Source organism: Drosophila sulfurigaster, chromosome 3, assembly GCF_023558435.1.
Source record: "Drosophila sulfurigaster albostrigata strain 15112-1811.04 chromosome 3, ASM2355843v2, whole genome shotgun sequence".
In the NCBI taxonomy this organism is placed as follows: Eukaryota; Metazoa; Arthropoda; class Insecta; order Diptera; family Drosophilidae; genus Drosophila; species Drosophila sulfurigaster.
This window is the reverse complement of record NC_084883.1, coordinates 17,579,739-17,603,896: the sequence shown is the minus strand read 5'-3', so window position 1 is coordinate 17,603,896 and position 24,158 is coordinate 17,579,739. Positions and strand designations below refer to the sequence as shown.

Below are 24,158 nucleotides of genomic sequence, written 5' to 3'. Positions count from 1 at the left end.
TTAAAATATTCCGCGTTTTTTATGGATAGATAAAATCCAAGTACATTCAAAGTAAAGATGTTTTCATGTGTTAATAAAAATGTAGCTTTAAAGTACAACATTTATATGAAAGTTTACAACAATAATTGACAAAATTTGAATAAAGATGGGATACATATTAAGAAATAATATAATAGTTCGAAGAGAAGTTTTCGAATTTTTTATAACTTATGACGACTTATAGCCATGATTATAGTTTATTGCTGATCTAAGAAGTTTAATGCTGAACCGAAGAAGACTAACGAGCGTTAATGGGTTTAATTAGTTGGGAAGATCATTTTTAAAGGCCTTGCAAATGCTTTGTAGACCATTCGACTCCCCTTTGGCCGTACAAATAGCTAAGCGTAGGGTGGAAGAGGAATACGCAGTTGTGGGAACTTGGGAAGAAACGAATATTACCTTGACGGTGTTGGAACATTATATACCGCGTTATTTCGCACGTGCGACAACGATCTATCCAAGTAAGATATTCTTCTATAGTGTTGAAAAATACATGACTTCAACTTTAAAACTTTACAGTTTTTGCGGAAAAACTTAAGAATCGGAATCGCAACAATCGCAAACCAATAGTCGATGAAGATGTCAAAGCGATGGTGCGAAGGAATTTCACAAATGAATACGAGTTTTATAATTTCTGCAAACAGCGTCTATATAAACAATATATTGCCATCAAGCGATCGCAATTGGAGCAAGTGTATTTATCGTAAGATGTAGAACTCTTTTGAGTCAGAACTGTTGCTATTACAGCACTATCTCATTGTATCCAAAGTTAGAGAATAAACATTATTACAAACCATTTTGAAGAGTATTTTCCTTTAGAGAGTGACAAAAGAAAGAGAAACTTTAGCACACGTATCGAAAGTGAATAACTTCTCAACTCATACAGATTGCCTCATTATTTGTGTCTCATTCTGCGCTCAATCTCAATTCTCTGTATATTTCATCGTTATCAAATCCCCCCACTTAGCCCAACTCCAAACCCCAATCCTTCTCAGCTACCCAAAATTAGGACATTGTTTTTGAACAACACTCGTTTTTCCCGACCGCATATCGTGTTCTTCAATCGGCCAACTCGCGTGGGCACCGATCACTTGATACCCTTACTGCGCCTGCTCTCGATTCACAATGACATCAATGTAGTGCTCAATGGTCCTGTGCAGAGCATATCTCGCATGCGAACAAAGAAGCAGCAGAAAATCGAAGTGAATTGGGTGAGTAAATTGCAGAAGGACACTATGTATATTGCCCATGGCAATTGGATCGACTTTGCCGAATTCCGTAAACGTAAACCCATCTACATCTCGCTGGTACGCGATCCTCTGGATAGGATAGTTCACAACTATTATGACCAACGCACTCTCAAGAAGTTGGTTCTTAGTCGCAGCATTTACGCAGGATTTCCGCAAAAGACTAACGATTGGTACAAGCAGACCTTCAGTGAATGCGTTCGCAGTGGAAGTCCCGAGTGCCGATATATTCAATATGCGATTATGGATCCTGTAAATGATTTCAGGAGACAATCTTTGTTCTTTTGTGGAAATCACGAAGATTGTTTGTGAGTAGCATTTCATATTCAAGCTCTTGCTTAGTTACAAGTGCCAAAATTCCGTCACTCCGCAGACCTTTTAATACTCCCCGAGCTGTACAAATGGCCAAGTACCATGTAGAGACGGAATACGCCGTTGTCGGCACCTGGGATCAGCCAAATATAACGCTGACCGTGCTGGAGAAGTACGTACCACGATATTTCAATCATGCTCGCAAACTATACAATTGTAGGTTTCCTTTGTTATTTATTTGCCGGCATGTCATACATCGAAAATATCTTTTTTTGCAGTACACAAACAAAGTTTCCCTAGGCTTCATCGTCATGCCGTGGATGCGGATGTTAGAGCCTTGGTAATGCGTAATTTAACCCATGAGTATGATTTTTATAATTTCTGCAAGCGGCATCTATATAAGCAATATCTGGCCCTACAGTTGGAGAGTAATCTTAGATAAGCTTCATCCAACTTTGCTTTATACCAAATAATAATTGAAAAATAAAAATTGTATTATAATTTAACTTTGTCTACTTATTTTTGCCGAGCTTGTTTAGAAATTACGGTTTGTCCTTTGCATTTTTTACCCTTGCTCTTAACAAGAGCTTTCTTCGTTTTGGCAATAGATCTCAAAGTAAATATCAAACACCAAGGAACTTGAGGTAACTATGAAGTATGCTCTACTTATGATTGACACTGAATACTTTATGTGGCATTGCCTTGTCCACTAATAAAATTGTCTCGTGCTCCCTTAGATGTCCTCGCTGAATGTCCGTGATCTGAACAATACGCGAAAGGCACAAATGGAGCTGGTCTTCTTTAATCGTGTGCCCAAAGTGGGCAGTCAAACATTTATGGAGCTACTGCGTCGCCTCTCAGAGCGCAACAATTTTCAATTTCATCGCGATGCCGTCCAAAAGGTTGAGACCATACGCCTCGCCGAGGATCAACAGCAGGAGATGGCCGAGGTGATCAGTGAGCTACCCGAACCCTCGGTCTTTATTAAGCATGTGTGCTTTACCAACTTTACCAAGTTCAATTTGCCAACACCCATTTATCTGAATGTGGTGCGTGATCCCGTTGAGCGTGTCATCAGTTGGTTCTATTATGTGCGCGCTCCTTGGTATTTTGTGGAACGTAAGGCCGCCTTTCCAGATCTCCCACTGCCTCATCCGGCTTGGCTCAAAAAGGACTTTGAAACGTGTGTCCTTAGCGGGGATCAAGAGTGCACCTACACTCAAGGTGTTACTGTCGAAGGCATTGGCGATCATCGACGCCAGAGCTTGTTCTTCTGCGGTCATGATTACGAGTGCACGTGAGTTGATTTAGTTTTTAAATGACGGAACCATTTTAATTAATATCTCTTCTTTTTTGTAGTCCCTTCAACACTGTGGGTGCTTTGGAGCGGGCCAAGTTTGCTGTGGAGCAACAGTATGCGGTGGTTGGAGTATTGGAAGACTTTAATACGACGCTCTCCGTGCTGGAGAAATATGTTCCACGCTTCTTCGAGGGTGTGCGAGATATCTATGCAAGTAAGTTAATAATACATTTAATTATTTTAAATAATAAAATAAAATAGATTCAAAAAGAATATTATTTGTGTTAAAGCATAATCTAACTACTATGATATCGCCCATTCTTTTTATCCCTCACAGATAGCGCCGAGTACTTGACCAAGATAAACAAGAACAATTTTAAGCCACCAGTCAGCGAGCACGTGAAGAACATTGTGCGTCGCAACTTTACGAACGAGATTGAATTCTATCAGTTCTGCCGCCAGCGACTGCATAAACAATATTTGGCCGCTCATTTGCCTCAAAAGATTATCACAGCGCATCAAGGAGGCTTCGGGGGCAATTAGCTCCCCGATTTCCAGATGTATTGTGGTATTGTAAAGATATACTCGATCCTGTAGTCAATTAAGTAATGTGCGCTACCCTCCATTCAATCCACATATCGTAGAGTCTAGTTGTTTTCATTGTGTATATTTCAAATTGGTTATAAAACATATATTCATATTCTTATCAAATACATAAATATATTTATATTGTTTAGTTAGTGTTAATGAACAAAATGCATTCGAATTGTGATGTCTTCAAGTGAACTGTTGAAATTTGTTGTTTTTAATACCTAGTTGTAATTAGAGTTAAGACTTTTAAGCTCTCAAAACTGTAAAAAGAAAATAAATGATATTCTAAGATCTACAAATCTATTTTAAATATTTTTATTTTTGGAATTTCACAAATTCATAAGTGAGTACAATATATTATAAATCATTTTGGGACACTTTCAGATAGATTCAAGTTCAGCTTTTTTAAGACTGTCAAAGCAAACAAAATTGAAATATCAATTCCTTTAAATTGTCTGTCTAGTCGTATTTTTCATTATTTGACCATTAGCCAAAAGTTGAGGTAGTTCAATCGTAATCTTAATGAAAACATTCTTTTTTATTGAGTATTTAACGAAATATTAGAAGAAAAGAAATCATTTTATTGAGTACTAGCCTCGTACAATGAGAAAATTAAAAGTTAACTGTGAAAATCCAGCTTAAAGTGAAACCAGAAAACAAAATAACAAATTCAAAAACATATTTTGCTTAACAGTGATTAAAACAAAATTAATGGTGGTTACAATATCAATGATAAACAAGGTAGAGAATCATCTGGCAGTGGTTTCTTATGGCAGTTAAAAAGTTATACGAATTATAAACTTGACATGGTATAAATCAGCTTCAACGACAAATACTGTAATATGCTACTGCAATTTGTAACAAGCTCTAATAGGAGTGGACGTCATTTGCCGAATGATGCTGCGCTTCTTGCTGTAATAAATTTAATTCAATTTAAAATTGAATGGGGCAATATATAAACAAGTCAACTCACGTTTTGTCGCCGTATAATGCATAGAACTCATCGGGTTTCATGTCAACACCAGGTCCAGGTTTTTCACTTATTATGCATATACAATCATCACTTTGATGGTCGCAGTTTTGCATTTTATGCCAACGCTCTGGTGCACTTAGATAACTAGATTGAGGATCACTGGCTATCTGCTGCAAGACTTCGTCATCATGGAAACTATCCCATCCACTGCTGCCACCCCTGACCTCCAACAGCTTCTTCTGATTTCGGTGAACAATCTTCTTCAGAAGGACGTCAAAAGCCAGACTCTTGGGCAACCTATAGGCAGCCACATGTAGACCCCAGCGAGCCTCAAACAGCTTATATATAAGATGGTAGTCCTCATAGCGATACTCAATGCGCTGACCATCTGATGAAATGCGAGCATTCTGAAATATCTCATCGAACTGCATTTGTTCCGCGGTAAGAATTTGTAGTCGGAGATTGTCACGTCGCAGATAATCCCATTTGTCAACGTCGAGACCACAGCGACTGTTGTGCACAATGTCAAAAATATAGCCATGACCCATCATTGGAAAACTAAGCCTCTCACTTTCGCCCACTATTAGCGCCTTAATCAACTGTAATCCGCGTCCATTATTATCGTTACGCAAGGTAAGCAATTCCTTGCTTTTTACTGCCTTGAACATTTCATCCACACACATTAATCCATTGTGTTCATGCTGTAAATATAATCTTCTCAATTACAGAATATCTTTCAAGTACTGACTTACTCACATCGAAACTGCCGCCGCAAACTGATTCCCAGTTATGAGAAAATGGACCATGTCCTATATCGTGAAGGAGCGCTGCAATCTCAACCGCATGACGACACCACACTGGTAAATCCAGTTCGTAATTAGAATTGCGTCTCAAAGCATTAAGTTGAACTTGAGCGCTCTTGTAAGTGCTGAAATTGGAATCGACTTGAATTTTTTGAAGTATATAAAGCGAGATAACGGAACTCACCCAATGCAATGCTCATATCGCGTATGATCGGCGTTCGGTCTTTCGGCTAAGCTCAGCAAACCCAACTGCTTTATGGACTTCAGGCGCTGGAAGAGCTTATGATTCACTAACTCTTCAATGAAACTAGGCAGCTCGATGACTCCGTGAACTTCATCTTCGATAAGCATCTAAAAATGCGGGTTCATTTATAATTAATTGTTTAACAGATTAACATTTGACGTTATTAAAATCCATTAATAACTTGCTTAATATGTCTCATACAATAAAATCAATTTTAAATTGCAAATTTTAAAATAAGTAATATCACTTCTTATATTTTATTGTATTCTTAGCTTTCCGGATAAGGAGTTTCCAAGGCGAACGACGAAACGTAACTGAAGCTCAACTCACGATCCACTTAAGAGGCTGACTCTCCAGCAAGCGGATGCATTGATATCATACAGAAATTTTTTTTATGGCATTTATTTTTATATGCCGCTATTTTGACACATTTGAAATAACGCTAAAGATTATTTGATCAGCGATTGGTAATAAATTGATTACGCTTACGCATCACCAGCCGTCATCGTATCATAAAAGTTGGACGTTATCATTTAACAATTGTTCACAAACGTCTTAAGTCGCAATATACCCCAAATGCAGCACAAATAAACTGCAGGGCACAAACAGCTGCTGTGACAGCTGATGGGGACGCACATTGCATTTACTACAGTTGCTATAGCAACGAGGCCTTGGCTTCGATTTCTAATAGTAAACTTTGCGCCTCTCAAGGCAAATTGAAATTTCACTTACATTGTGAGTTGCTGTCACATTACTGATGCGTTGTTTTTCACGTAGTTGAAGCTGTTGCTGTTGAATTGTAAACGTCAACAACTCGGAATCTTTTCCCGCGGCATTTCTCTCACATATTAAATTGCTTAACATTTTGAATTTCTTTCCCTGATGAAGACAACGTGTCAGAAGAGAGCCTCGACAACTGTGTAGTCGAGGAAACGTCTTGACCGATTAGTTTATCACTTAATTTTTAAAGTTTATAACATTTGTAAACAACTGATTGTCGTTAAGCAATTATTTTACGACCAACTGAACAGCTGATTGCTTGGCAACCAGTTCAGCGTTGCCATACATGCCAACAACCAGGGATACAAAAAAACTTTATGCTGTATCAAAAGTTGCAAAAACTTATTGCCGCAAATATTAAATTGAATTAAATAATAAAATTGATTTATTATTAATAATAGTAAATAATAAAATTGAATTATTAATAATAATAGTATATTCGACATTTGTATTTTTAATAGAAAAAAAACCTGTCAGCCTAAAATCATGCTAAGCTTATTTTTGCATGCATTAGTGAAAGTTGGGAACTCTACTATAAATTCATGCGTGTAACGGATGTAAGAGAATATTGTATTTTGAAAAACATATATGTACATATGTAAATTTGAATTGCGAAAAATGCGATAAGCTTTAAATAGGCTGGAAGAAATCATAATAAATTAAACCACTGTCAATAAATTTGCATTATACTATTATTTATTATCTATGTATTACTAATTGAAAATTATAATGGCTTTAAGAACTACAAAACCAGCACATGAATAAATATTCCCGCACCTTAAATATATACATACATATAATAATTATTGTCAATTTAAAATCACGCGCTAAACAAAGCCGCTTAAAAGCAATTTCTACTCGGCCCGGCTCATAGCGGCAAAAATAGAGAAAAATTGTTTTATATATCAAATATAATAGCGAGAGCGCCGTCGCATGGAAATGAAAGCGAAAGTAGCTTTTGACCCAAAAATGAATGTGGAACAGAAGAGTAAATTATCCAAAGAGAAACACATCGAGAGAGAGTGACAGAAAGACTAAAGAGAACATGGCACAGCATGACGACCCGGTTCACATGATTGCAAGCTGCAAATAAATGCAATGCTTACACACACATGTGCAATTTAAAACGAGTGCAGTGTAATTGAAAGATGCTCATACATACGTATGCATATTTTTATAGGGGACCCGACGTCAAGAGCAATTCGATTTGGTTTGAAGCAGGCCAGGCCAAATGCGGTCAACGCACCTTTAAGACAACAGAGAACAACCAACAATATCCAAAGTACACATAAATGCTCGCATAAATACCTACATATATACGTAGATATATCACATACATATGCAGCATAGACGAACTGGCAGCCAGATAAAGAAAACATTGATGCAAACACACAAAGAAAATTAAAAACAAACTAAAAATTAAAAAAACAAACTGCGAGTATATTAAACAAACATGATGCAAAACAAAACCCTTATAAAAAAAAAAAAAAAACGCCGGCTTCACAGTAGACTGAGTGGAGCGAAACAATGCCGAGAGTGCGTGAGAGAGTTCGCGATAGACTGAGAGAATGGGAGAGTAAAACACACCTCACAACAGTGAAGCGAGATAAACGAATATATCGAAAAATGTAGAATACAAAAGTAAGTAAAATATAGTATATATTTTCAAATGAAATAATAAATATACTTAAAGTAAATTATATAAATTAAGTACATTCATAAAATAATCACAAATTGTATTATTAATATAAAAACATTAATGAAGTAATAATGTTTTTAACATGTTCAATAATTCAATTTGAATTTTCTAGTACTCTCAAGAAAGTAAAGAAAACTATAGGCTTTACTGACGTTGTCATCTATAAAACAAAACTACATTTTTTTTTTCCAAAACACTTAAAAAGTTTAAATAAATGTATTACTACAATGATGTTTAGACTACATTTTTTAGAAAGTAAATGATCATCTAAGAATGAAACATTTAATTTAATTTTATTAATTTTAAATTAAAATCCCTCAAAAATTTAATGTTGTTTAATCAAGTGGAGTTTTAAAAGTTTTTAAACTTCTCAATGTATCAGATGATAATATCTTCGATACCACTGTTTGCTAGTTAAGCATCATTCGCTCTTCTGTTTTTCTCTCATTTTGCCCTCTCACACAAAAGCACCACCCAAGGCAGCCCACTCAGCTAGTGGAGAGCGGTTAAACGGTAGAGAAAAGTGAGAGTTAATGGAATACCGCAGAGCTTGCAACACGCTGAAGGCGCTCCTCAGTTGCCACACGACAGGACAGCCGCAAGGGCAGAAAGGCGTAACGGAATGCAGAATTCGTCGCGTTAAAGTTACAACAAATTCTGTAAAACAGTTTGTGTGATAAAGCATTGTTGTATTTGTGAGATACACTTGTGCTAGCACAGATAGAGATACCGATGTCAAATTAATACTAATTAAAGCGCAGCGTGCGATCTACTGGCCAGCTGTTTCTCCCTCACACACAATCTCTCTCACTCTCCCTTCCAAACATTCTCTCACTCTCAACGTACGTATTAAATTCTCTTTTGCAAAAAGTTTTCGTATCTTTTTGTTGTATATCTGAATAAGTCCCATGCCATGCGTACTCTCAGCAGCAGCGTATAGAGTAGCGCCCGCCAGTGGGCGAAAGACGCAACTGCCGACCGCCGACCGCCGACCGCCGAACGCCGACCGTCGACTACCGACTGCTGACTGCTGGTGAGCTGCTACGACCTTGCAATGCCCTTGAATGACACTCTTATTGCGACCAAGTCGTCGTCGTTGCCACTACAACTGGCGGTGCTGCCACGGCTGCCACGACGAGCGCTGGCAAAATTTAAGAAATGAAATTCAATTGAAATTGAAATTTTTTATCTCGTATTTAGCGTGAATCGTTTTTGTGTGAGTCTCGTGTGCTTTTTGCATAAATCCGACGGAGCAGCTCCTTTACATCACAACTAATCCCCTCGCAGAGACGTCGCGCGTGTGAACAAAAAGGAAATATCAAAAATACAAAAATATATAATAATAATACAAGTCAAAGAAAGCGAATCTAATTCGAAACATATCGTCGACCCATTTAAAGTGCACATAATTGCATCCAAATAACATAGTGTTATCTAAGCAACTAGCGCCATCTGTGGGCCCGAACCGAAAGTTGTTGTGGAAGTGTATGTGCCTGTGACTGTGTGTGCGTGTCTGTGTGAGTGCGTTTAAAAAGTGAAAGTTCAGGCGAGAAGCATACTATATCCTTTTGCTGGGTCATTTCCTTGGCACATTTTTCAAAGGCGGAGGCGAAAGCGAAGGCGAAGGCGGAGTACATAACGAGACCGAGACACGCAATACATAAGCCTTACTATATATCTACAACATAGCGTCAACTTTGGTATAGCATACACACCAATACATTCACATATATGTATGAGCGCGTGTGTATATAAACGCCATTAGCTATACTACATCTATGTGTGCGATATTTATGCGACAACTTTGACAACTCATATTTTTTATTACTACGTGAACGGTTGAGCCAAGAACTTGGCCATACTATACAACAAAAAAAGGCAACCCCTTTGGAGGCAGGTTAGTAAAATTAATAACGATTACCATAACAACTATTCGAAATAATGTGAAAATAAGTGCGTATAGAAATGGGCCAATTATAATTGTTGGATTCCACATTTATCTACAAATAATTGCTGCACAATGCTATATTAATATACATATAATCATGTATCCGTCAGATACTTTTTTTGTGGTGACATTGAAGCGATTGATGGGTGGGCGAGGGCGAGTCCAAAGTGCTATGCGTGCCAAGCATGAATACTTGTAGTACAATACATAATCTAATAAGTGAAGTCTTTTTATTGAATATTATGAATAAACATCCGGCTAATTCAATCAAATATAGTTAGACTAGCTAAACTCATTTGTCAGATCTTTTCATGTGACATGCGAATTCCACTTTTGATTTCATCAGATTCGTATACGTAATCGAATTGAATCTTTCCACTCATTTTCTTTGTCAACTGCTTCGCAAACATCCTTTAACCGCAATTACAATCAAAACAAAGTCTCCCACTCCGGTTCAGGCTCAGGCTTTGGTTGTTACCGATAAAAATCAAGGCACGCGCTGTAAGTAGAGAGTCAAACGGAAAGCGAAAGCATGTGAAAATCGAAAGTGTATCTGTATCTGTAGCTGTAGTTGTAGCTGTATCTCTCTGTGTCCGTGCCTGTGTCTGCTCCAAAACGGCGCAAGCGTTTTTCGCATTGTAGTTGTTGTCGTTGTTGTTATTATTATTATTATTGTGGCGGTGCTTGGCTTTGTTTGCTTTTGACATTTCGCTGGGTAGCAATGTCATACAAATATAAATAAAATACACGCGTTGCCAAACCAAGCGAGCCACCCACACCCACACCAAACACGCACTGACCGCGCCGACACACACACACACACACACACACCCGCACACACATAAGAAAAGTCTGAGTTCTTCTCGTCAATAGGCGGCTACTTAGGGCGTCTCCATTCAAGTGCCAAAAACTTGACACAATTCTACAAAAGCTATTGATTGTTTTCGATCCCTCGTGAAATCGATGAGCAACACCTCCCAAATCCTCCCGGTTCCTCCTGGACAACACTTTAGGTTGCGGCGCAAAAAATAAAAGAAGAAACATTGCCGCGTGCTACGTGCGGCTGTCAATTTGGCTAATTCGCCATATAAAAAAATATATATTAATACATTTTGCTGGTGGTATATTTCTAAATAAAGAAAATCATTCAGCGTCAACGCAGTCAGCTGTTGTTTAGCTCTAAAATTTTGAAAGTGGGTGGACCAGCAAAAAGTGTTTATAAGTATATAGTAAATATATGTTTGTATTTGAAAATTATTTCTAAAGCAAATAGTAATGTCATTTTGATAAATGATCTTAAGTGAGTTGAAGAATGTGGTCGGGAAAGCAAGTTCTGTTCTTTTTGCTACAATTTTTCAAATCCATATTGAATAAAATATAGTTTAGATAATTATTACAAATTACTAGACCATCTATAAAAAGCTGAAGGGCAATATCATTTATTATTAGATTTATTGACAGAACTCAAGAATATTTTAAATATATTTTTAACTAACACATTTTCTAATGTTGTTAAAAAGTGTGATAAATGTATAATGTTTTATAGAAAATTTAACATGATTCATGAAATATATTTCAAAAATATATCAGGAGTAAAATCATATCCACATTTGTTAGCAAATCAATGTTTCAGGATCAGTAACCGTAAAATGCTATATAGTTTATCTCATAAAATTGTTAAGGCCAATGTCAAAGCCAATTGCCGCACTTGTCTAAATCCGAACAGTCCATAAACCGATGACTGATAACAAGCTATCCGCTTAACACAGCTATTAGCAATAACTGGAACTCAAATAATCACGCTCCCAGCGGGCTGCTGATAAGCTCGGCCACTATCATAAATATTTACTATGGTTAATACCGAGGATATCTGCAAATACCTCTTAATTACATTGAACTAATGCCAATTTGTATATATTGCAAACCAAAAGAGTCGACGAGGAAATACCCTAGTAGCCTAGGAATATCTTGTTTATAATTCTTAAACAAGAGAGAAAGCTACTCATTACTCAGTTCGAATAAAAGCAAAACAGTGCGATATTTTCCTTAAAATATATGAAATTATTATACTACAAAACTACTAACACATTCCATAGGTCATGTTTTTAGTATGTTGATATAAAAATATACTATAGAATGCAAAAACTACCAGATTGTCATCCAAGGCCATTAAGACCCGTAGTTTGCAGGTGTTTATCCTATACAAATGTATTTCTTAAATAACTTCTGTAATTTTTACTTAAATACTACTATGTTATATAGTTATTAATGTTCGTACTAAAAACCGCTCTAGCTGTCGAAAATGTTATAGTCTTTAACATCTAGTGTTTCATACGAACAGACATTCCCGTACACAATGGGTAACGGGTATAAAAATATATTATAATGCAATAATAAATAGAATGTGATTTACAAAATTCATATAAAGAGCGTATCAATATTTCTTAGAAGAATCTAGTATTCTTTTAATAAAGCTTTTTAAGTTTGAAGAAATGAAATGAGTCAGTCCACTTTTAAGGTTTCATTTCGCTTTCAAGTTTTTACGGCTTCAAGTCTTCAGCTCTGCGCTTCTTTTCTTGTTTCTAGCTGCAACTGGTATTTCCTTCCCTCCTTATAATTATATTAAAGAACTTTTCAGTGCTTTTGTGATCAAGCTTAAACGGCAGTCAAAATTTACATATACCTCGGTGTTGCAGGGGTAGTCAACAGAGCTGTATGCCCTTTCCTTTTCTGAGGGTAGCAGACAACCACATCCATATTCACATCCACATCCACATCTAGAGCGACAGCAACGTCGCTGATCACGAGCATTTCTCTATGCAAGCGGCTGTCAGGCTGGCATTGGACGATGGCGATAGGCAGAGGCAGAGACAGAGGCAGAGGGAGGGTCGCATCTGTCGGTGCTGCAGTAGTGCTACCTTTGGGATGCAGCGATTACGCTTACAGATACGATTGCCACACACACATACTGTTGCAGTTGCAGATACTCGATGTGTGTGAGTGTGTGTGTGGGTTGAAAAGTATATTTACACACAGGGCATAGACACATCAGAGTTGATCAGTGACAGGCCAGACGCTAGCGGTGCGATTTGCTGTGCTTCGATTTTGCCTGCCTGCCTGCCTGACTGCCTGCCTGCCTTATCAATCAGCGCAAATTCGTTTAATGCCAAAAAACACTCAACGTATTCAGTGCATGCTCGCCTCACTGTCGCTGCAGACGTGGTGCAGCAGTTCGAGTTCTTTCGAGTTCGCTAAAGTTCTTCGCGCCGAACTTTATTCGTAACCCCGTAAAGTGCGTATGTTAAAGCGATTTGAATAGTTGACAACGCGTTGCCAACTCGCGAAAGTGAATAGTGAGTGTGAGTAAGGGAAAATTCACTTCTATTCGTTTCATTTCGGTTTAGTTCAAATCGGGTCATAAACTGTGCTCAGCACTTGTGTTTTTTTTTTTTACAGACTGCTAAAAATAAATTCCAAGTATGTTATCAGCGCTCATAATCGAAACGCCGGCGCGGCATGATTGACTGTTGCCTGTTCACGGTGGCACCCCCGACACCCCCGTCACTTCCTCCTTTCCCCCTTTGAATCCCTACAAAGTCATGTCACTGCCAGGTGAACTCGATCCTCAGTCGATGCTAAAATGTATCTGTGATATATGCGAATAAATCAAGTGAATTGTAAATCGTAAATCACCAAATGGCGCATGAACCCAACCACAATCGCAATCTGTGGCTAGTTTCCCGCCCTTTGAGACGAGTTGAAACCGTGACTAACTAAAGTGCTAATCACAATGTGGATGACATGGATTTGCGTTTTGATAATCGCATCGACAGATAAGTGTATCTGTGTGTCGCGTTTAAATTGTGCAACGCTTGAAGATAGAATTGTCATCTCGTGAAATCACAAATATTTTAATTAATACATTTGGTTGAAATCGTTTAACGCAATTGTAATATTCTAGAACATTTTAATTGAATCAAAACTTCGACTCTTTACAGTATCTTTCAGATACGGATTATATAAAACGAAAAGCAGCTGTCGGCTTAAATACAATACTCAAAATCCTAAAATTATGGTTAAATTTAATGAGATTTTTTAGAGTGTAACGTAATGAGCTAGAATTATTAACCATTAACTTGTGTGCTTTACTTGTTGCTACTTGTGTTGAGCTGTCAGCCCGCCCATTTAGCTCATTTGACCCTCTGTCATATATGTACATCAATGTATCTCAACAACGCCTTGACTTCATTATTTGCTCATTGTGTGTGTTCTTTTTCTTTTCTTTCGTTGGATTTTTTGACCACAAAATACAAAGTTAACTAATGACACTTTATGCAAAAGTTATATTTGATTGTTTGGGTCGTTAGAGTGCCACTTGATGTACCTCAATTGGCAAACACGCCGAGCACACACATTTGCCCCAATTTAATTCAATTAAGCTACTTATGGGTGACAAACTGGCTTGAGATACAATTCGTATCTAATAGTGCGTGTCTTTGCGTCGCAGATAGACGCACTTTGCCACTAAGCGAACATTCCGTAGACACTGTCGAAACAACAAAACAAAAAAGGAAAAAACATAACATAAACATTTGTATTTGTGTTTTTCTTTGTGATGAATGAAGAAAGTGAAAACAGCAAAACGGAAATGTTCCTTTTGGAAAACTACAATAAAAAAACATAGCAAAGATCGTATGCATTGCTCAATTTTTATTTATAGCGAAATTCTTAGCAAATCTTTGCTTTTTTATATCGCTTTGCAGTCGCTTTATTTATAAAACGCTCGCCTAATATATGACTTGACTTTATGACTTTTATTATTATCTACTGTGTGGGGTATTTTAATGCAGTAGAAAACATTTTTGTGTGTATTTTTGGCATGCAAATATAGAATGCGAAATATTTCGCATTTAGCTGCGATTATATATATTAATATAGCGATAGTTTTGATATCAGTACATTGAACTTAAATCTGCGAATAGTGCATTGTAAATAAAGGAATATGACTTGGTAATTTGATTTTGTTAAGTGACTTATTGAACTTGGTTTGAGTATTTTAAATTTAATAATTTTATATTCTATATGCATCTTCGGCTATTTTCATTTAGTATTCGAGCAAAATATTATACTTTTATATATTTCATTTTATTTGCTATTGAAAGGCTTTGTAGTCGGATCTAAAAATGTCAACAATTCGTCTATAATTATTATTCTAAATTAATTCAATTGTTTGGCATTTGTCACGTTCTCTCTTTCACACTTTTTGTCTGCACTTCTCTCAATCTCTCTCTTTCTCTCTGCTACTGATCTGCAGAGACTGCGTCTTTTTTAATACCTTCTCTCTCTCCCTCTCGCACGTCATCTGCCGACAACTGCCCAAAACGCATTTAGCAAATTGGCCCAGGTCCAACAGCAATTTTCTGTTTGCTATGTGAAGAAAGGGACTTGAATATGTCGAATGCGACACGCCTGCTCAGGCAACTCGTTGCAACATGTTGTGAATGCCCAAAAGTAGCGCCGAAGCAATGATTCATTCAAAATATGCCATATGTTTCTATATAATATTCCTGCAATATTTCTTCGTTAAGAGAAAAACATTCGAAACAGTTTGCTTTATTGACCTCCTTAAACGATTGTCGATTGCCAGGGGCATGCAGGTTTTTCTTTTTATTTACAACTTTGTTCGATGCTTTTTGGCAAAATTCAATTTAATTTTTATTGTTGACTGCTCAATTAAGTTTCCTATGCACATTGCCAAAAAGACATAAAAATAAAAAAAAACCGAGTCTTGAAAAAGGAAAAGGAAAAGAAATACTGATCGTCTGCTGATCGTCGCCGGCAAAAGTTCAAGGCCAATTGAAATCGCAGCGATTGGCGTATTTGAAAACATCTTATTTTCCTCTTGATTGGTCAATAATTGGTGGGCGTCATTTTGGTTGTACCTGCGGCACGTGCAACAAGGCGAACACCTGATCTTATAAGCCCAAAACAAATCATGTACAAAAACACGGCTAATTGTAATTACTTTATTTTGGCACATGTAGAAAATGTTTGCTTAACTGTTGTAGAGGAAATGTCACGCGTTCATCAAATGATATAATCATGTTTTTTTTTATATTTATTTTGCGGTCTCGTATATTATTTATGTTTCTTACACTTTTAATGTGATGACAATTTCGGCGGACACGCAAATCACTGACAGATGGTCAAGTATTTAAATTTATTTGAGACAGACGGAATGTTCAACTAATATATACCCTCTACAAAAGTTAAAAACTAAATACAGAAATACAAATTTATTTGGCAATAGCTAATTTGCTTTATTACATTTATTATTATCTTTTTTTTTAATTTACCAAAATGCTTGCCAAAACGTAGGGTATGCAAATATTAAGTAATAAATCATTCCAACTAAATGCTTGCGGGAAATAATTAAAATTTAACAAGTGTTTAGTGGGCATCTCGCCTGTTGTAAATTATTTATACATATACATAAGTCATTAAAATAATTCGCAATCAACGAATTGAATGAAATATGCGAAACGAAAGTAAAAAGTGAGAACAGCTGTTTTCGCATAAAATCTTGAGTAAATTTATTTGTTTACTTGAGAATGAAAATCTCGACTGTTTTCCCAGCCTGAGTCAATAAACGAAAATAATAATTTGAACCACGTCATCTATGTATATTCCGCAGCATCGTTGCAGTAGCCGCAGTTGTTGTTGTTTGTTGTTGTTGTTGGCATCCGCACAGCCACCGACACCGCCATCGACATTGCCACCGCCCGCAGCAGCAGCAAGCATCACATTGACGTGACGTAAATGAACGAACCCGGCGATATACCATTGACACACACCAGCACGCCGGACAGCAGGCCGCCCTGCAGCATTATCTCAATCATACCAAACATAGGGATGTCATCATGCCGTGGACGTGCCGAGGCATTTGCGCGAAGCTTGTCCTCCAAGCTGCGCACCCTGGGAACCCAGGTGAGTTAATATCCTTCGCTTAAAGGGCTCGATACAAATAGTTTCAGACGTGGATAGCTATGTTCCTTAAAATAGCAGTGCGTCAGAACAAGAATAATAAAACAGTTTTTTTTTGCTTATGTCTTTTTGTTAGTTGATCATTTGAACATAGCTGAAACGAATAAAGATTCCATTAGATTTCATCAATTTTTAATAAAGTACTCAACGCTTCAGCTACCATTATTAAAAAATGCAAAATTGTGCGGTTTTATTCTAAAACTAAATCAAATTAATGTATCAAAAAAATACTACATATATACCGCAAGCTGTATTTGTTTTATCGTTACACTACTACAATCAAAATATACCATAGAGAAGAAAATACTATGTATATACCGAATTGTCCACCTCAGCAACTATGATAAGAGTCGACGCTAGAAGCCGTTTTCTGTCATTAACAAATAATTTCTTAAATGACTTCTGAAATACTATTCTTCTCTATCGGTAGCGTGCATAATAAATATGTTATGCAGTAATAACTAAATTTTGTGTTATACACTAATATAATAGTATTTTTAAATCTTAAACGTGCAGGTTGTGAGCACTGCCTTTTCAAAGAACTCACCTGTACATAATCATAAAGTATATATACGTCTTAGAATATTGGGGAATATTTAAATTTAATCGTAATATGTATTTGTATTTAAAAATCCTTCACAAATATGTTGAAAATAAGAAACCCTTTCATACTCACTCAAATCACAATAGTTTTTTTGATGCCTAGCAATACTCAGCTCTACAGTAGCAACACTAGACTGAAACTTAACACATCGTAGAATATAAAAAACACAAAAAAGATGAGCTTACTGCTACGCAAGCCGGCTCCAGATTTCAGTACCATTGCAGTAACATCCGCAACTGGATTTAGATCAATGACGCTGCACGAGTTTCGTGGCAGATACGTGATACTTCTCTTTTACCCGGCGGACTTTTCGTTCGTTTGTCCGACGGAACTGCAAGCGTTCAGCGATCGTGCTCAGGAATTTCGTAGCGTTGGCTGCGAGATCATCGCCTGTTCCACGGACAGTCAATTTGCCCACTGTGTCTGGATAATGCAGCCACGCAAGCAAGGCGGTCTGGGTGACATGGACATACCGCTGTTGGCCGACAAGTCTATGAAGATTGCCCAGTCCTATGGCATGCTGGACGAGAGCACAGGTCTCGCTCATCGTGGCATGTTCATCATTGATCGCGTGGGCATTGTGCGGCATATTTCGGTGAATGACATTGGCGTGGGACGCAGTGTCGAGGAGTCGCTGCGTTTGGTTCAAGCTTATCAATTTACCGATGAGTTCGGCGAAGTTTGTCCGGCCAATTGGCGTCCTGGCGCCAAAACGTTCAAGAGCACCAATGCAAGCAAGGCCGAATACTTTAAGAGCGCAGGCTAAATTGTAGTCAACAAATACAGATACATAGAAATATGAGTTGAATAAATTTTAGCAACAAATATATGGTTGGCAAAAAAGTCTTGCGGTATTTCCGATAGGTGTCTTTGCAGCTAAATAGTATAAAAATGTCGTTGTATTAGTTTAGATATATGTATTAGTGCAGCTTTCTTTCGTATACGCTAATTTCTAGCACATGCTAAGCTTTAAGCTCGCAAAGTTTTGATGTATTACGTGAAACTAATTTACTAATTTATTAGCACTTCATTAAAATATTTTCCCTTACTCTTTCGCACAGGCCAACGAGGAGGGCGCCAATGCAGAGGATGAGCCCATCATAAATGGCACAAATACCAACACTTGGGTGAATGCACACGAATCCGAACAGACTGTCACCGATCTGCAGCCGTTGCGCCATGAGTCGGACTCATTTTTCGACTTTGACTGCGAGCTGGAATCGCCAGGCAGTCCGGTGGATGAGTGCGAGTACTTGCGTCTCATAGAAACCGCCTCGAATACGCCACACAACTCCACCGCTGAGTCAGGCTACGCCTGCGCCTCGGCGGCGAGCAGTCACAGCAGCACCGATGGTCCATACTTTGATGCTGCCGCCGGCAGCAGCAGCAGCATCATCAGCAATGTCCCCGACGAGATGCTGGTCACGAGTCAGCCGCAGCCACATCCGCATCGTGGCAAAGTGCCGCCGGCGGAGCTCAAGGAGTTTGCCAATGCTCTGCAATTGAATGGCACACATGAATTGCTCACAAATGGCGAGAAGGAGCAGGAGCACAAGCATAAGGAAGAGGAAGTGAAGCAGGAGAGTGAAGATGAGACGCTGTTGCAGGCACAAATACTCAGTGAGCTGCAACAGCATTCGGAGAGCGTGAAGAGCACCGAGCAGGAGCAGAAGCTGGCAGCCGAGGAACCAGCACTGCTCAATGGACACATAGATCAGGCAGACGAACAGCTGCTGCAGCTTGAGGAGACTGCAGCGATAGCCACAGTCGAGGATAAGCAAGAGACGGAGCATCAGCTGGAAGAGCAATTGCCAGCGAATGGTTCAGATGAGGTTGACAAGTGCGAGAGCAAACTGACAGTCGACATCGAAGTGGCGCAGCAGGAGCAGGCCAAGCAGACTGTCACTGAGGAGGACAAGGAGAAGGAGCAGGAAGATGAGACGGAGGCAGACAAAGAGAAGGAGAAGACAAGTCACAGTCATGGCATGGATACCACAGACGACGAGGATGACTGCAGACCGCAGCGTGTGCGTCGATGCTCCTCATTGAAGACGGGCAAAACACCACCGGGAACGCCTGGACGCAAGAAGATTGTGCGCTTTGCCGATGTGCTAGGCTTGGATCTGGCCGATGTGAAGACCTTCTTGGATGAGATACCCACCATACCGAAGTCAGCGTTCGAGGATCTGGAAATACTGGAATCGGAACCGCCATTGGTGCTGGGACCGAAGTCCGATAAGCTGTTGATGCCGCTGTTCCAGCAGCCAGGCGGACTGGCCACATTCCTCGATGCGGTGCGCGAGAAGCAGGTGTCGCTGGAGAATGCCGCTGTCAGCGATAGCATCAATCAGACCATCTCCGGTTCGGTGCGTGTGCGCAATTTGGACTTTCATAAATCGGTGCATATACGCTATTCGCTGGACGGGTGGCGCAGCTATGCCGATCTGCAGGCCAACTATGTGGAGAACTCCTGCGACGGTTTCTCCGACAAGTTCACGTTCGTGCTCTTCGGCAACTCGCTGCATGTGGGCCAGCGTTTGGAGTTCGCGGTGCGCTTTCAGTGCAAGGGTCAACAGTTTTGGGATAACAATTATGGCGCCAACTACTGCTTCCAATGTTTGCCCTCCTCGAATCACACGGCATCGCCGGCGACTGTGGTGACTGGCGCCGTGCCGACGCATCATGCCAGCAGTCTGGTCGGTATGCTAAGCCCCGCAGCGGGCGATGCCTGGTGCAATTCGTTCTACTAAATCACACACAACAAACCAAATTTAGTAGCTATGCATGTTGCGGGGGAGGAGGCAGTAGACGACGCGGACGCGGGTCGTTGGGTCGTTGCAGTCAATGCCATGAATGCCATACGCCGTCAATGGTTGATCGATGATGTAGTTGTTGATGATGATGATGATGATCAGCACCTTGACAGCGTGTGCAGTGGCATCTGCCACAACCAAAGATCAGAAAGATCAGAGATCAGATCAATACCAAAATAATGAGAACGGCGTTAATCCCCCAACCATACACACACACACACTCATACACTTACACCCACACACACACACATCACCAACCTTGTATGTACGAGTATGTAAGGCAAATTGTTTATATTTTTATAGAGCGAAAGAGTAGAGCTGGAAGTAAACCAGAAGCAGGAGCAGGACAACCAGGCGAATCAAATTACAAACAAGCTACATGAAAATTATAAACAATGAAAATGATCAAGCAAAGCGCCAGCAGAGTGCGAAAGAATCCCAAAGATAGTTGTTAGTCTATACGTTATAAGAAGAGCAAGTGATAACAAATGATGATCATGATAATCCAATGTCCATGATATAGCTAAATCATGCATATGATTGCGATTATATTGAAAAGTCTTTAAATGTCTTCTATATATTGTCTTGATTTCGATACTTTCTGTTTTTTTTTTAGCAGTTTGTTCAGGCGTGTGAGGGCTCCCATTGCGTATACGCAACAAAATACTACAAAACAGTTCCTCGAATCAGAATCATAATCAGTTACAACATTCATATCTAGTCAATTCAAGTTTACCCACAAAGACTTTGACCTTAATCATACCCACATATAACATATAGTCAAAGGGTAAATAGCCCAGTCGAATCTCTTGCCAAACCTCATTAATTCTCCATAATAGATGCTACAACAACAGATCACAGCCCAACACATTCTGAACACTCTCCTCTTTGATATGCCAAAAAGAATAACTCTGTTTCTCCTTATTTTAATTTCCATTTTTTTATTGTTTAATTTTATTTTTGCTTAGTTATTAATTTAAAACGATTTATTTTACGATTTCGGTGTTTTTATTCATAATATATATACGATATACAATATAATATATTAAATATACAAAATAAAACAAAAAATGATATACTTTAGTTAATATTTTTCTTATTTCCTTTTCATTTGCTTTCGTTGTTAACTTCTAAGTTAGGAATGAGAATCGGTCATCAATTAATTGGTATTAGAGTTGATGTTCTCACTTTATGAAACAAATAATACTACAACTGGCCAACACATTTGATCCACACCAATAGCATACATATGCACCTAAAAACCTACATGCGTATGTATGTAAATCAGGGATAAACAAAGAATCTAACAATAACGATTAATTATTAAAATAAAATGACGAAAACAAAACGCAGCTACCTCAATGTTTTCAAAATGAGAACTTAGCAAAAGTTAAACAACAAAATATATATGAAATACAAAAACAAAAATTAAAATAATATATTAATTATGTTATATATGTTTATTGCATAGCAAACATGTAAAGATACCAATCTAATAAAAAAAACTAACTTTAAAAGTTATAAACTATGTATGTATTTATACATTCGACTTGTATAACCGAATCCATCAAGAATTCTTTGCATTGTTTGGTGAAAATATTGAACGCCCCAAAGCAAAGCCCCATTAAACGTTAGACTGAAGCGTGAGTATAGAAACAGCTTTCAATACCATATACATACATACATATAGTACACACTTATTGTACGTTAGCTTATGAGATTTGCCTAGAACGTTCCATAGAACAGAAACTGCTGGTACAGATTGTTAAAGATTCTTTATGTGCTGCGGGGCAATTAAGCAATAATTGTGCAACTAATACTATTTAAATTAATATGTTAAAAGTCGCAACTGAGAACATAATAAATAATAAATGCATTTTCCCAAAAAACAATTACAAGTTATCTTCATTTTTGATCACTTCATTCCAGTCATCACTGGTCACAGAGTTGCCATTTTATTATTCATGCGCACTGTTGAACCACCTGTTGACTGAGTGCTCAGAAGCTCACTGCTATAACGATAATTTCATATGCTCGAGTAATCGATTGCAAAAGCTATCGACAGCTGCTCAGCTGACTATGCACCAGCTGTTGTGATAGCGCCATCTTGGGACTAAACTTGCTAGCGCCATCTCACGGGCATGCTTTGTAGCTTTTTAAAGGGAATTAGCATCATAATGTGAAGTGTCTTTTCATTTAAAAATTATTCCAATGAAATACTTTTACAAACTTTTAATTTATGAAATGGCCTTCATTTAAAACGCATAGTTATTTGTACATATATTGGAATATTGTAATTAATTGAACAATGTACGTTACCCAAGTACTAAAACATTTAAAAGTGAAGAAAAACTTATCATATATGTATTAAAATATGCAAATCGGGCATTAAGACACTATTCAATTAAATGCAAGTTTAAGCAAATTACATGTAACACTATAATAGCAAATTAACTAAAGACATATCAAACTAATTTGGTACGTGCCTTGCAATAGTTTTGAAAGACGATAATTTGAAACAAGAGAAGTTAATTTAGTAATTATAAAATTGACTTGGAGCAAATGCCTTTCATTGATTCACATTTCAATGTTTGAGTACTTCGTTCGCTGTGATGACGACTGTATATCTGTAATTTCTATAGAATATAATATTTGTCGTTTTCTCGGTTTCCCTTGAGATGGGAAATCAAATAAAATGACTGGCAAATAGGCAAATGGAGAAGTCCCCAAAGAAAACTTGAAAACGAAACGGTTTATTATGCTTATGCGAATGCGATGACAACAAAAAGGCATAATAGTAAAATTAAATGTGTCTATTATGCCAGCAATACAATGCACACATAAAACCACACTCATACACAAACACACACACACATACACACAGGCAGTCCCAGGACACACAATCGTATGGCCCATGGAAACATTTGGTAGACAAGAAACGTTTAAGGAAGGATGTGTTGCTTAGGACAGATGACAGAGAAGAGCAGCGGGCAACGGGCAACGGGCAACGGGACAGGCAGCAAGGGGATGTGGCATGGTGGCATGCCACACACATAAAAACAAATGCACACAATACAACAACAACAACAACAAGAACAGCCACAGCGATAACTACAAGAGCATTGAAACATTGAAGCTCAGTTCTTGACAGAGAAAGAAAAGCGAAATCAACTTGAGGGCTGTCGGTTGGTCTGGGCCCGGTCTTGGGTGCTGGAATGAGTCCTTGGCCCGGGCGTGTTTGTTGTCAGATAAGCGCAATAATATGCACGTATTTTACGGCGAATTCAACGCCATCCCCAACTTCATTTAGCAGCTCCCTAATTTCGCGTACATTTTCTAAGAATGCGCAAATTTAAATACGAATTGTTTTCAGTTTTGTTTGCCCGTCGTCGCTTTGCCTAATTGACTTTGCGTGAACCACGCAAAACACCATCCCCAACCTCCCGACTCTTCCATTCCTGATGCTGGTCCAAAAACTTGGTAAGAATAGACGACAATCAGCGTTCATTTTTTGTTTGGCTCTTTTTTGTATGCGTCTAATTTGTGTGCGGTTTATGAAAAGAATAACAGCTTCTTCCACTCTGACTTCACTCTGCGACCTAATGAAAATACATATATTTTTGGTTACTTCACAGCTTGTCCTCAAAGTTGTTGCACATTCCTCTGCTTATTACATTCTGATTGTTGGCATAAAATAGCGACTTAACCCTCAGCAAAAGAGCTGATACTGGAAATTGTTAAAAATTTAATTGTGGATTTAA

At 38.2% G+C, this 24,158-nt stretch overlaps 5 protein-coding genes across 7 annotated transcripts in view; 4 read left to right on the top strand and 1 right to left on the bottom strand.

Moving 5' to 3' along the window:
- Positions 1 to 5,631, top strand: part of LOC133844324 (heparan sulfate 2-O-sulfotransferase pipe-like) — a 44,664-nt gene extending 39,033 nt beyond the window's left edge. Inside the window, exons 4-7 of the mRNA XM_062278256.1 lie at positions 2,336 to 2,895; positions 2,958 to 3,112; positions 3,236 to 3,832; positions 5,191 to 5,631. Of these exons, the coding sequence (XP_062134240.1) occupies positions 2,336 to 2,895; positions 2,958 to 3,112; positions 3,236 to 3,441 (921 nt within the window). The 3' untranslated portion in view covers positions 3,442 to 3,832; positions 5,191 to 5,631. The remainder of the gene's footprint in view (positions 1 to 2,335; positions 2,896 to 2,957; positions 3,113 to 3,235; positions 3,833 to 5,190) is intronic.
- LOC133844330 (heparan sulfate 2-O-sulfotransferase pipe-like) lies at positions 197 to 1,028 on the top strand. The gene is made up of 2 exons (XM_062278264.1): positions 197 to 500; positions 559 to 1,028. The coding sequence occupies exons 1-2, from the start codon at positions 335 to 337 to the stop codon at positions 744 to 746; spliced, it is 354 nt and encodes a 117-aa protein (XP_062134248.1). The 5' UTR covers positions 197 to 334; the 3' UTR covers positions 747 to 1,028.
- On the bottom strand, positions 3,941 to 6,542 carry LOC133844323 (deoxynucleoside triphosphate triphosphohydrolase SAMHD1 homolog). The gene is made up of 5 exons (XM_062278255.1): positions 6,242 to 6,542; positions 5,450 to 5,616; positions 5,219 to 5,390; positions 4,463 to 5,163; positions 3,941 to 4,401 (listed from the first exon to the last, which is right to left on the bottom strand). The coding sequence occupies exons 1-5, from the start codon at positions 6,371 to 6,373 to the stop codon at positions 4,335 to 4,337; spliced, it is 1,239 nt and encodes a 412-aa protein (XP_062134239.1). The 5' UTR covers positions 6,374 to 6,542; the 3' UTR covers positions 3,941 to 4,334.
- A 2,554-nt stretch (positions 6,543 to 9,096) lies between these two features.
- On the top strand, positions 9,097 to 22,285 carry LOC133841085 (glycogen-binding subunit 76A). 3 transcript variants are annotated; one of them, XM_062273361.1, is made up of 3 exons: positions 9,097 to 9,885; positions 16,631 to 16,923; positions 18,646 to 22,285. In XM_062273361.1, exons 2-3 carry the CDS (start codon positions 16,756 to 16,758, stop codon positions 20,332 to 20,334), a joined length of 1,857 nt encoding a protein of 618 aa, XP_062129345.1. In that variant the 5' UTR covers positions 9,097 to 9,885; positions 16,631 to 16,755; the 3' UTR covers positions 20,335 to 22,285. The 3 variants fall into 3 exon arrangements, with proteins under 3 accessions (XP_062129345.1, XP_062129346.1, XP_062129344.1); XM_062273362.1 differs by lacking the exon at positions 9,097 to 9,885 and adding an exon at positions 13,120 to 13,289; XM_062273360.1 differs by lacking the exon at positions 9,097 to 9,885 and adding an exon at positions 13,120 to 13,295.
- LOC133841086 (peroxiredoxin 2) lies at positions 17,693 to 18,411 on the top strand. The gene has a single exon (XM_062273363.1). It carries the CDS (start codon positions 17,760 to 17,762, stop codon positions 18,348 to 18,350), a length of 591 nt encoding a protein of 196 aa, XP_062129347.1. The 5' UTR covers positions 17,693 to 17,759; the 3' UTR covers positions 18,351 to 18,411.
- Positions 22,286 to 24,158: the final 1,873 nt, after the last annotated feature.